This window comes from Esox lucius, chromosome 6 (genome assembly GCF_011004845.1).
Source record: "Esox lucius isolate fEsoLuc1 chromosome 6, fEsoLuc1.pri, whole genome shotgun sequence".
Lineage (NCBI taxonomy): Eukaryota > Metazoa > Chordata > Actinopteri > Esociformes > Esocidae > Esox > Esox lucius.
Window position 1 is genome coordinate 10,200,514 of NC_047574.1, and position 13,692 is coordinate 10,214,205.

Genomic DNA, 13,692 nt, shown 5'->3' on the forward strand with positions numbered 1-13,692 from the left:
CTGGTGTTGACCACCAACCGCTCCGTGGACCATACTGGTGTTGACCACCAACCGCTCCGTGGACCATACTGGTGTTGACCAACAACCGCTCCGTGGACCATACTGGTGTTGACCACCAACCGCTCCGTGGACCATACTGATGTTGACCACCAACCGCTCCGTGGACCAGATTGATATTGAGTTACAGTAAAGGCACACTTGGAATAAATGTTGCACATTGTGCCACATGCAAATAACTGCTATCCTTTTACTAAGTGACAGTATGTGGTCCAAAAGATTCAACTCCTCACCCACATAATGAACGGTGTTTTTACAGGCTGCCCCCTTTGGGGAAAACCCTCCGGCCCAGACGACACATTGTCTGACTACCATGACATTTTGTTTGCTTGCAAGGCGAGTTCTGGAAGAAGTCCATTGATTCTAACCTGAATACAGAGGCTAACAGGATCTCATGCTTTGGCAGACTATAGCAGTTAGGCATGCCAAAGAAAATGCCAAGCGTTGGATGGGCTACTTTGGTCCTCCTCCATACATAATTTAGGAGAGGAATGAATACAGAAAAATCCTCCTCTTTCAACTCAATTGCATTTCCGCGTTTGTGTTTGACTGGGTTCTCTTATAAGTCAACAGGGCAGGACAGGACAAACTCATAAATAGCTTTACGGTGTATTGTAACCTGAAAAAAACTATAATATGTCAGGGATACTTGACATTCCAGTGTGATGGCCACCATGTTCAAAATGTAGATTGTACAAACAGCCTGAACTGTGCTACTATGACCTGATCAGTGCAGCTGCCCAAGCTAAATCACCCTTTACTTCAGGCCCTCCAGAAAAGCATAAACTGTGATTTAAACCCTAAGGCCAGTAGAGGAGAAGCAGAAGGAACGCTATGAGAAGAATCTCATAACGCCCATCTACCTGAGGGATTGGCAGACGCTACAAAAGCTTTATTAATATTTACAGCCCGGGCTCAGCATGCCTCAGTATGCACATTAATTACCACTAACTGCTCCAGGCCTAAAGTCGGCAGTGCCTCGCAAGTTCCTCCACGCAGCACTTGTTAATTGTGGAATACATTAACTCACTCATTATAAGATGGGTGTGTGTGTGTGGTGGTGGTGGTGGGGGGGTATGGGGGGGGGGTGGCTCGTTTTTTTAAAGGTGCTACAGAGGAGATTGGTAGTTAGCGGGAAAAAAATCTAACTTCATTGTCATTCACTACGGTCTCAGTTGGGGTCATACCAAAACCTCATTGTCGACCGTCCAACATTCAGTGAGTGAGTCTGGAGCTGTTTTAATCACCTGCTTAACCCTGTAAACTTTCAATTACGTCCAGGAGTGCAAATAAGCCCCGGCAGAGGTATCCACAAGAGCAGAAGTTCAGAGGACCATCTCAATGTACAACTCACAATAACCCTAGAGGAATTAGAGTAAATGAAATGGTTTAAATGAACTTACTGGAACTAGGAATTTTTTGATCTCCTCCAAGGCATGGCTCATGCGGGAATAGGCCTCACCAGGTGGAGCAAATACTTCAATTAAAACATGGAGGTCGTTACTCAAATGTGCATACTTGGCCTCTCCGCTTTTCCTCAACTCTTCTTCCTGAGAAGGGAAACGACAAATTAGGTCAAGCATTATTGTTGCGTCTGACAGGAGAAAGTGTAAATAACCAAAGTACAGTCAGTCTGATGGTGAATTAAAGCATGTATATTTCAATTGTACGTAACCCACTGCAGGCTGTACACGCATTGCATTCAGTCTTATCAGTGTGTTTTCATTGACTTCCTCCTTCTAGCATTGGAAAGTTAGGAGGAGACAACCCTTTTGCATGCCAACCAGCCCATCAGACTGTATCCACCCACAGGGTTTTAAGCAATGAAGCAATGGTTGAATCATATTGTTGATATTTGGTTTACATTATAGATAATACAAATAAAATAAATGTATACTTGTTATGTGTGAATCATATTTATGGTTTTGTATGGCATGAGAGTTTTGTGGCATGTGTTTTGTGTGTGTAAAGTTTCTGTTTTCACTATATTGGTAATGACCAAAAATTGCAGCAACGATAGTAAAACAAATAAAAAATGTATCCATGGGGTAATTTCGGTACTCCCCATGAAGGAATTGGTATTTTTGGCACACCGGTTAGATTTTCGGTTACACATTATAATTGGGTTATGGTTAAGTTTAGGGTGATGGTAAGGGTTAAAGGCTAGGCAGTGCTTCAATAATGACCCTAGCAGACATTTTATGTTCTCAATATACTATACGTCAATATTTGAGTCAACATATTTCTCTCAAAATCCTGTTCTGACAAACAAACCTCTAACGACTCATTGAGAAGGCACAACGTAAATAACTATACAGTGAGGGGATTAGAAAAATGTAGCTGTGGAACCAGGCTGGTTTCTGCACCGGGTAAAGGTTAGTTGTATTCGTTTTGGAACCAGGCTGGTTTCTGCACCGGGTAAAGGTTAGTTGCATTTGGTTTGGAACCAGGCTGCCTCCCAGGCAGGCATTAGCAGGAGTCTATGATTTAACATGCCAAAACTTTTCAACAAAAAAAGTTTTCAACAAAGTTCAAACATACTGTATACACCATGGATGAGGGAGGACGTGGCCAACCATAGACTGGCGTACCCCGAGTCAAATGTATCTCAAGCCAAAACCCTGTTGATTGACAAATCTAGCTTCAGACTAAAGTATGTAAAATGTTATTAGCTATTTTTATAACTTTTAATTATAGCCCAGAGGCTGATGATTCCAATGGGTGGCTTGTATTGCTGAGTGGGAAGAATCTAGTAAAGATGTTGAAAAGAGTCAAGTAGAAGCTAGCAAGGTTCTATTGGGCAATACAGGTGCCTAGCAGCACATTTTATTAGAGAAAAAACAAGTATATAAAGTGTGCTAGATCTGTTTTAATGGTCAACTTAGGCTACTGCCTTTTAAAGACAGTTCACCTGAGTTTACTTGAAACTAGGATCTTGTCAGGTAAGAGAATATTTGTATGGATTTATTAAGTTGTATTTTGTTTCACGAACATACAAACCTAGCCAGCAGCTAACATTAGCTATAACAAGTTGGGCAATTAACGTTAACTGCAGTAGTTAGGCTTAGCTATGAATGATTAAACTAGAATATAATATTTTTATTAATTTGGTACAAACATTTTACCAGCTGCGTAGAGAATGTGATGGATTCATATTTGGCAATGGTTTCTCTTTGTCTTCTTTACATTACTGTACACTTGTTCTATGCGGTTATCTTAGATTCTAGCTAATGGTGCCTGAATATGGTCGCCCGAATTTTGGTAGCCAAAGATCAGCTGTCTTGTTCTGCTGCAGAACTGGATTCATAATGTTTGTACAAGCAAAGTTGGTTTGGGCCAAGGGTCTATTTGGCAGTAAACAGTTGTATTTCTTAGTTTCTTGTCAATACTGATATTATTACCAATTAAATTAAATATATATTTATTCAGGCATTTTAATGCTTCGTTTTATAGAAATATAGATCCACACTGCACCATTACACGTGCACTGAACTGACTGACTGCTAGACCACCCTAAGAGACTCACTGACACCATGGAAATGACATTATCTGGTGCTCAAGGTTGATATCATTTTCCTATTCTCCCTCCTGTTGTGGTGGTCACCGCCAGTGTCTATGTGTGCTTACATGTATTTCATGGATCACAACACAGCCAGTGTCTATGTGTGCTTACATGTATTTCATGGATCACAACACAGCCAGTGTCTATGTGTGCTTACATTTATTTCAAAGATCAGAACACCGCCATGCATTTGCCAAGCTACCTCACAGCTCCTGGGTACAGAAGTCCTGCCGTCGATGCGGGGGTTAGGATTAGGGGTTAAGGTAAATAGGATTTTAAATGGAGTTGCCACAACCATAAAGTGTGTGTGTGTGTGTTTCTATCATCACAGGGATCTAAAATACAGTGGGGAGAACAAGTATTTGATACACTGCCGATTTTGCAGATTTTCCCACTGTAGAAGTCATGTAGAAGTCTCTTCAACTGTGATTGACGGAATCTAAAACAAAAATCCAGAAAATCATTAAGTAATTAATTTGCATTTTATTGCATGACATAAGTATTTGATGAATCAGAAAACCAGAACTTAATATTTGTTAGAGAAACCTTTGTTTGCAATTACCAAGATCATACGTTTCCTGTAGTTCTTAACCAGGTTTGCACACACTGCAGCAGGGATTTTGGCCCACTCCTCCATACAGACCTTCTCCAGATCCTTCCTGTTTCGGGGCTGTCACTGGGCAATACAGACTTTCAGGTCCCTCCAAAGATTTTCTATTGGGTTCAGGTCTGGAGACTGGCTAGGCCACTCCAGGACCTTGAGATGCTTCTTACGGAGATTGACCGTCATCTTGAACTTCTTCCATTTTCTAATAATTGTGCCAGCAGTTGTTGCCTTCTCACCAAGCTGCTTGCCTATTGTCCTGTAGCCCATCCCAGCCTTGTGCAGGTCTACAATTTTATCCCTGATGTCCTTACACAGCTCTCTGGTCTTGGCCATTGTGGAGAGTTTGATTGAGTGTGTGGACAGGTGTCTTTTATACAGTTAACGAGTTCAAACAGGTGCAGTTAATACAGGTAATGAGTGGAGAGGGCTTCTTAAACAAAAACAAACAGGTCTGTGAGAGCCAGAATTCTTACTGGTTGGTAGGTGATCAAATACTTATGTCATGCAATAAAATGCAAATTAATAATAAAAAATCATACAATGGGATTTTCTGGATTTTTGTTTTAGATTCCGTCTCTCACAGTTGAAGTGTACCTATGATAAAAATTACAGACTTCTACATGCTTTGTAAGTAGGGAAACCTGCAAAATCGGCAGTGTATCAAATACTTGTTCTCCCCACTGTATAATAACTGTAGACTAGAAAGTTTCCTGATCTAGAGAGCTCTGATTCTGTATTACTACACTGCTAATGACCGCGTCAATTAATCAATTATGTGCAACAATGTAAACACACCAGTTAGTATTATGGTATTATGTAAAAATGACCGTCATAACAATATTATAGTCGACAGCAGTCAGCAATACCTTCTCATGTTAATTACCATCGGCACTGGCAGACATTCAAAGACTAGAGAAGCTTTGATGTGGGGAATTCTCCCAGATGCTTCATCAGTCAGTAATGCAGTGCACTTCCTCATCACATCACAGCTCTTCTCCATCTCTTAATAAACACTTCTTGATTCCCAGACTGTCGGACACGACAGGCTATGACCTTAGACTACATTATACAACCTAATTTGGTTTCAAGGTGCAGGTGCAATTACAGCATTCTAAAATCCCAAAATGTGAGATCATTACTGCTTAAGTCAATGGTTCAAACATTACTTCAGTGACAAAGAGTATAAATACTGAAATACTGTAGGATGGGTGATTTATGGGATGGGTGGAATTACGTAATTTTAAAAACCTAAAATGATTGCACTGACTGTCCTAGTCAGCTAATTTCCTCTGGCTTTGCTGATAGCTACTTTGTTTGGTCTTGTATTTACATAAACATCTCTGACTGGCTGATTCAATTGTCTAGAGCCAAGCCTTTTTAACCAGACGAACAGTTATTTGAGTACTATAATCAAATCAAATTTACAACATTACAAAGTAGGCCAAAAGTCACATACGACCAGAACAGGCTGATATTCACAGTGTCATTATCCTCCTTTTCAAAATGTAAGTGCTATTTCAACTTCATAGTGTCATTTTTATTTATTTAAGTTTTTTCATCTTGTCTGCAAGAATATGGAGTGCAATTTAAGTTAGAGAAAGTTGAAGGCAATATGAATAGATCTCATAGATAGACAATGGCACTGAAATTACTTGATGAAATGGAAGACTGGTAATCTGATATGCAACATTCCAAGAATGAGGTAAATACAAATTTAATCCTTATTAATAGCAATTCATGACACTAGACTTCTATCTAATTAAAGTAATTATTAGAACTGATTAAGGACTCTGCATATTAATTACAAATGCACACCACAATCAAATTTCAGAAATGAGTTACAAATAATTAACAATTGATAGCTAGGTTACAAGCTGGAATTAGGGCACGGTAATGAGCCAATGAGTCATTTAAATAAAAACTGGTGCTAAGCACTGGCATGACAGTTCTGTTGAGAAGCACACCTACTACAAACGTTTAGACAAACACAGTGTCAAAGTCTCTCAGAACTGTGGAAAATATATTTCAATTGGAAGCTTCCCTTTGAAAGCAAGGGACTTTATTTATCAAGAAAAGTGTTTCTGAGGAATACAAAAAAAAACATGATGTTGACTTCACTACTATACTACATCTTTAGAAACGCAAACCAAAAGCTTTAAAATAAAAAAAACAAAGCAAGTACTCCCTTTTCTTTGTTCGATACAATCATATATGACCCAGTTTCAGTGAGAACTACTCAAATGTCACATGCGATGCCAGGGACCCCTTTCTTTTAGGATCCCCAGCTGGAACTAGGATCTGTCTCATTATTACATGGCAGAACTATATATAGGGATTGATATGAAACTCCGGAATCACTCCCCGTGAAGTCAAGGGATTCACTGTTTTTGGAAACCATTTAAATCAGGAGAAATATAGCTTATCTTGGTCAACAAGAAACTATAATGCAAAAGCATTATAGAAGAGGCAACAGAAAACATAAACTACAACTGAAACACTGCCCCCTTCGACCAATCAAAGACATTAACCGAAGTTTAGTCAAAATTCTGCCACTGGGTTCCTCAATATTATGTGGGTTAGCAAGACTCACTTCCCTGGGCATCTGTGCCACTTATCAGAAATCTGAGTCAAACAGATCAAGTTATATACACATGGTTCTTACAATGCCACATTGTGATCGCTAAGGGTGTTCTTGCATGGAATCTTTACCGTGTTTGCAACATCTGTACCAACTGACATTACAATCAATATATCCTTGACGAATGTATCAGACAATGCCCACATCAATGTTTTTTTGGTTAAAAGCAGACATTTTGTTTTAGATAATAATCTGAAAGCATTATGTCGAACTACTTTTTTCCATAGATGTGGCAGAATTTGCCTCGACCTCACATCCAGAACGCCATTTAGATTTGCCATTTGTACCTGCACAACTATTATCCCACTTAGTACTTGTAAATGTTCTGCCCTCCTCTATTGGCATTAATTGCACATCTAGTATTACCATTTGTACTGCATTTGCCTTCATTGTACATTTATACATTCCACTTGCAATATAAATATATAAAATTCTTGTAAATACTTACACATTTTCTATCCTCTTCTATTTGCACTTCTGGTTATATACTAACTGCATTTCGTTGTACTGTTTCCTTTTACTTGTTCAATGACCATAAAGTTTAATCTAATCTAATATTAGGATTAGAGCCAATCAGTCATACAATTCCAGAGGACCATTTTAAGTGTTTTTCCACAAAATTCTAAATGATGGACCTTATGTATTCTTAAGGGCAAATTTGTTTCTTATGAGGAGAGGGCTCTATGTTCTAAATTTCATGGCATTAGGATATGAGAGGAGCGATCTTGCAAAGATAGCATTATCAATCACTTGTTATAGTGCCACAATCAGGCCAATCAGACTAAAATTGTAAATGCCAAAACCAAAATCACAAGATGCATCATTCACCCAAGTTTCTTTCAAATCAGGCCCGTGGTGTCTGAAATGTTGAATGTGACATTAGTATGCACACACAGAGATCGATTCACAGTTCTTGCCCCATTTTCATTGTGAGTGACAACAATAAGCTATATCTATGAATGAATGAATATCTCTTAGTATTTTATTATTTGTATTTTTTAGGATGGACAATTAAACATATTTAAAACCTGGTTTTCGGGAAAGTATGACCAAGAAAAGCAGTAAGACCTACCACATACTGTACATATGTGTACTGACAAATGACCTCTAAATATCTGTGGAACACACCCAATGCATAGCAAATTAGTCAGCCTCCGAGAGTAGTGTTTGAAAATGCTTCCCTAAGACTTTAAACATAAATTATGCAGCTTGTTTGGAATGAAAAATTGCTTTCATTGCAGAATATTCCTCAAAACCAAACAAGACACCCTAGATTTCCTTGGCTTGTAGTCATTACTATTGGCACAACGCATAAATAGCTATTTTCTGCAACTGCCCATAGATTTTAAGGCTGTAGTAGAAAGGGTATTTTTTAAATTCCTCCCAGTAGAATAAGCTTACATTTGTTTCATATTACCAGAGAGATAATGCAGGTACTGCACAGTATTAATTATTTTATTTATTTTATAATTTACTTCTTGGTGAAATATTAAGAGTAGAATATGTATCTGCAGAGTATGTCAGATTACCACACACGTAATAAGAAAAGTACCCACATGATTCTGTGAGTGTTAGATGTACTTTTCCTCAAAGTTGTTATGTTTTCTGTATCCACTTGAATGTTATTTTTCACATTAAGAAATATTTCGTAAATATAACAATGTGGTCTCTGTTGAAATCCATTGAGTTTTATTACATGACTCAAACAAGGGTCACTTGGAGTGTCTGAAATTCCCTAGATAATTATTTATGCAAATATATGTTGAAATATTCACCTTGAGAATCAGTGCAATGTTGTTGTTTGCAAGGTGCGTCGTTTTCTAAATGAACTGGAATTACACCACTTGATAATAGATCTGTTCTGGGTAACACATGCATAAATATGCAAGCACCGCCTCAATAGTCAAATTAGGTATCAAGTACAAATGTCTATGGAGTTCAGTTGAGGACCTGAACCAGTCTTAGAAGCTAGAAAAAAACATCATGTTTATACAGGTCTGAGGAGGGTGGAGATCTTATGCCTTGATGTTATTTCTCACAATCCACTCTTGGCACACCATCAAGAGAGACGGCAAACTGTGCAGTATGAAGACACAAGCATCTCCTCTGAATACATAGATCAGAATTCAACTGAAGGCTAAAAAACAGAAACATTGTGACTGTATCAAGTTTTTGTTATAAATTAAGCATATTTTTTTTATCATATGGACAAATATGAAGGCTCCACCATCTCGTGTTATGGAGAAAATCTGGGATCATGTTTCCAGTAGCCGCAAAAGGTTCCAGTGAAACCAAGGGCAAGGGTTGCTATTACTCACCTCAATCACCGCCTTATACCTGGGTTTTAACTACCTGTAGGCTGAAGAATCTATGGATTGTAAATTGTATACAAGAACATAAATGAAACTGAGAGCCACATACTGTAGCGAACCGTATGGGATGGGCAGAAGGCATAGTGACTGAATGTGCCCTATTGTGTTCTAGGTTTATCGGTTTGTTATGGTAATAGGAAAGAAGGGGGGGGGTTCACAGGGTTTCTGGGAGGGGGATATATAGCAGGTGAATTGAGACCTCTTGCTCTCAGAAGTGTGCCTCACCAAAAGACGTCCTCTGTTACTAAATACTAAGACTAGGTATATTGTTTCAAGGCTAGGTTTAGTGTTTTGTGCAGCTCCCTAATACCCACTTGTGTTCTACTAAAACGCCATTCGGCAGTAAATAAGATTCACTCTCCTGGCCTTATTTGAAATCAGCAAAGCTCAATGGTTGGGAAACCTGTAAACGCCACAATACAAATACATTTATGAATAAAGGTTTGTTTTGATAAACAGAATTGCCATAGAAATGGATTTCAGAAGATGAATAAAGAAGGCATGTTGTCGAAGGTCATGTTAGAGATCAGAGTCAATATAAATAAATAGGATGTCACAGAAATGTATCATGTAATCAGATTTTCAATTATTTATCTACCGCTCATTTGGCTAGACAACAAAATGTTTTTTTTTTACTTTATGACCAGCTATTGCCCTTTTCCTTTGTAGGGTCAGTTTCAGCATGGTAAGCTTTCCTGAGCCCTGACATGCAAAGAACCAGAACAATGCAAATCAAGTGTTTTAATGTAGTCACTCGTCAGGGCATTAATAGATCTTATTTTTGTTGGAGTTAAGGTTGAGGTGAAAAATAATTACATTGCTTGACATTTACTACACAATATGTGCATGACAGAGTGAGCCTTCTGCAAACCCATTCACCTCCTTTCCTCAGACATTTCTATTCATGCTCATCTCACGAATAAAGTCAGCGTGTTGTCTCTGCAAGGTTCTTGAAATGTTGCGCCCATAAAATGGAGATATTTGATTTGGTTCCAAGAGGTAAGGAACATATTTAGTATTTGAAGCCTTTCATAAAATGCATTGTAAATTCTGTAAATAACAAATGCTGGTAAAAATGGGACAACCCTGACTAAACGAAGAACACTGAAGGGGTTGAAACCTGGTTGGAGGACGTTATGGCCCAATGAATTTGAGCTCATTGAATATTCTAACCACCGTCAGTCTACTGTGGGAACTGTGGGAGAACTCTTCATCACTGAGGTTGTACTGCAGTGCAAGTCTTTTGTCATCCTGTATAGATGTGTGTATTTATGTGTTTGGGTCTAACAATAGCTGTGTACGTAAGTCTATACAGCAGTACACTGGGACCTGCTGTAGCTCCATTAATGACCTGAGCTACTCTGGCCAGCCGGTCTTTTCACTTTGTTCACAGGGCTAGTGTTGATCCTGTGTACAGGCTCAGATAAGGCTGGTTTCAGGGGAGCATGAGTCAGTGAGATTGAATAGTCTGACTGTGAAGCAAAATGCTCTCCATACGCGAAGCGCCATTACATTTATCTTGGCTATAGTAGCGATAACATAAGGACTTTCAGTGGCCCTAAACCTCTTTTAGTTTTCTTCTGTTTTAAGATTTGAATGCATTTAAGGTTGACTTTTAAAGTGCTGTTACGCTAATATATGGCTTAATAAAACCCTATGTGTAATAAATGTAATTGTGCATAATTAAAAATATTGCATATATGCTACATGTTATTTTTTGGGCCACGAGTAAATGCTGGAAATGTAATTTATGTATGTTTGCTACATGGAACACTATATTTAATTGAAGGTAATAATGCATTTAATACCCACGATCCTTGGTTTTGTCATCATACCTTTCCTTTGTCCCTCATGGAGCCTTTTCCCAGGATGGACATCTTGGCTCCTGTTTCTTCTTGTAATCTTTTCATGGAATTGCCTCGTGGCCCCAACAGCTTCCCAACAAAATTAAACTGCAACAGAGGAGAGGCAAAGCAATGTTTCTAAAACAGCATCCCTGAAAGTTTTCAATTATGTACCTCAGAAGTAAATGGAAATTAGGTTATATTTGGCAAGGGGGAAAAGATTAGAGAATAATATAGATTACATTTGGCTAACAATCTACCTTTTCCATTAATATCATTATATTCACCATGGATGAACTGAACGAAGACCTGGAAAAACTCTGTGCAACAAATCAATAATGTTAAGCCATGTGTGCTGCACATTACCCAGGTGAATGGGTCTCAGTCTAATCTGAGGTAGAACATTACAGTCCCTGTGTCCCACACAGCACACTCTTCCCTCTGTAGCACACTACTTTTGACCAGGGCCAGTAGGGGTATTTCACTATGTAACAGGGTGCCAATTGAAACACAGACAGTCTTCACTTATCATCTCCATTCCTTTCTTGAACCACCGACGCCTAGTCAGTCTCAATGCTTGAGGTCATCAGTGTTGTACGCAGAGGAAATACAACATGTGCTGCAGCCAGGATGGTTCCTGGGAATGATCCAGAGGTCATGGCCATGAAAGGGAGAAATAATGAATTTCTTCCCAATGGGAAATCATCAAGGAATACTATCCAGATGACGAACTATCAGACGTCTGCCTTCAGGCACTAGCAAACAGAACACATCTCACTGGCGGTAGACTGGCAGTTGTTCATAAAAAGTAGCCCTTTGGGCTTTAACTGTAACTGCCTGCCTGTCTTTATCCCGGCTGGACTTGCAGTGACCGCAACAGTGACATCATAATCAGCAGGAGTTTCGCTGAGTTGTTCGCTTACGGAAACAAATGATTCTAGGATTATTCATGCTGTAAAAAGACACAACCTGTATGAAACTGCTGAGGTCTATTCCATTGTTCTTGACCACAGAGCCAACATACATTCCTATTGGATTAACTTGACCTTCAAACGTTTGGTGTGACCAGCCGATTACTCACACTTGAACCGTTGGTCGACCACCAATTTCAACATCACCTGCCCAGGTAACTAACCCAATCCCCTCCCCCAGTGTCTGGCAGGCCAATTCAGGCAATAAGAGCAATGGCCAGCTGTGGTCTGAATGACAGCCACAGCGTGACTAACAGTAGAGGCACATGACTGCATGCTCAGCTTATCTTATCTCGGACATCATGAAAGAGCAGTGCATGCCAGGCCCACCAGAAAAGTAAAGGGATACGATTAGTACCAAGTCCAACATCACCCACAGAGGACCTCTCTGCCTCCATCTCTCCATCCCTTCATCTCTCCATCCCTCCATCTCTCCATCCCTCCTTGCTGGGACTCAGTTAAGGACACTGGTGTGTTTTCCTCCTTCTCTGGGGCTGCTTTGACAGGAATATCCTACAGCTGGCTAGGAGCCCTCGAGCAGATGGTCGCCACGGCTACAGTGAGAAGTAGCTTGCTGGGCAGAGGCAGAGTGGCCTGGTCTCATTAGACTAATGAATGTCTGGAGCCACTATGAGGCTCCATGGTGGGCAATTTGGGCTTTTCAAGGGGCATGGTTCAGTGTTAAATGAGGTTTGAAATTATGCAAGCCGCCCCCTGCAGCTTCAACTCCGACAAACCTGAGGTTATTAGATACTGGGTGTGTTGCTAAAGTGAGCAATTTTGCATGAGGCCATTTTAAGACTTGTGGAACTACACCATGCCTTAATGAAAACACTGACGGGAAGATTTTGTACATACTGGGGTATCATTATGACTTTTTTCACCCAGGATGTGAAGTTTGTTGATGAATAGAGAAAAAACACCACTTGCGGGTATAACCTTAGGGTGTAAATTAATGTCTTCTGCAAAAATCATGGGTTTAATTTCAATGTTATAAATGACAAAATACCAAAGGGAACAGCAGTTGGAATAAGCTCATTTAAACCTCCTGTGCGGCTGGTGGATCTCCAGCTCAGGTCAGCCATGTTCCTGTGAAGCTGAGGACCTGTGAATGAGTGAGCAAATTACTTTTCACACGCGGTCTCTGTGATGAAGACATCCTTCAAGGGCACATGTTTTTTTTTTTGTTAGATGGATCGATTCCTCAAAATGTCTTCACAGACGGCACACTGCAAGCCACTTTGACCGTTCAGCATATTAGTGATGCTTTTGAGCCAATGATTATCTTTAAATTTACTACCATTTATGTACAATTATTTCATCATATTAGGGGGCTACAGCATTGGCATACCTGAAAACAGAAAGTACTTTCAAAAAACAACCTCTGAAGCCTAATCTATTGGGGATTTCCTTTAGCCAATTCAGAATGCAGAACATTTCAGAAATGATAATGCATGACATTTCCGAAATCAGAATGCTTGCAAACATTTAAAATCCATCGTATACAAGCTAATGCACAACTGACAATTGGTTCATTTAATTAGTGAAATGTCTCCAAGGTTTTTCTATCTAACACAACAGAATGTTTAGAGTATGAAGTTACAGGTTTAAATTCTTAATAGATCCTGGATTGAGATGAAT

The 13,692-nt window shown here is 39.4% G+C and overlaps 1 protein-coding gene across 4 annotated transcripts in view; it reads right to left on the minus strand.

The window, feature by feature from the left end:
- Positions 1-13,692, minus strand: part of khdrbs2 (KH domain containing, RNA binding, signal transduction associated 2) — a 79,200-nt gene that overhangs the window by 33,104 nt on the left and 32,404 nt on the right. For all 4 annotated transcript variants that reach the window (XR_828822.4, XR_002196848.3, XR_828821.4 and 1 more), the window contains exons 3-4: positions 11,072-11,188; positions 1,461-1,607 (exon numbers count right to left, since the gene is read on the minus strand). Coding sequence is in view for 1 of the 4 variants with exons in the window: in XM_010888999.4 (XP_010887301.1) it covers positions 1,461-1,607; positions 11,072-11,188 (264 nt within the window). In the remaining 3 variants the exon portion in view is untranslated. The remainder of the gene's footprint in view (positions 1-1,460; positions 1,608-11,071; positions 11,189-13,692) is intronic.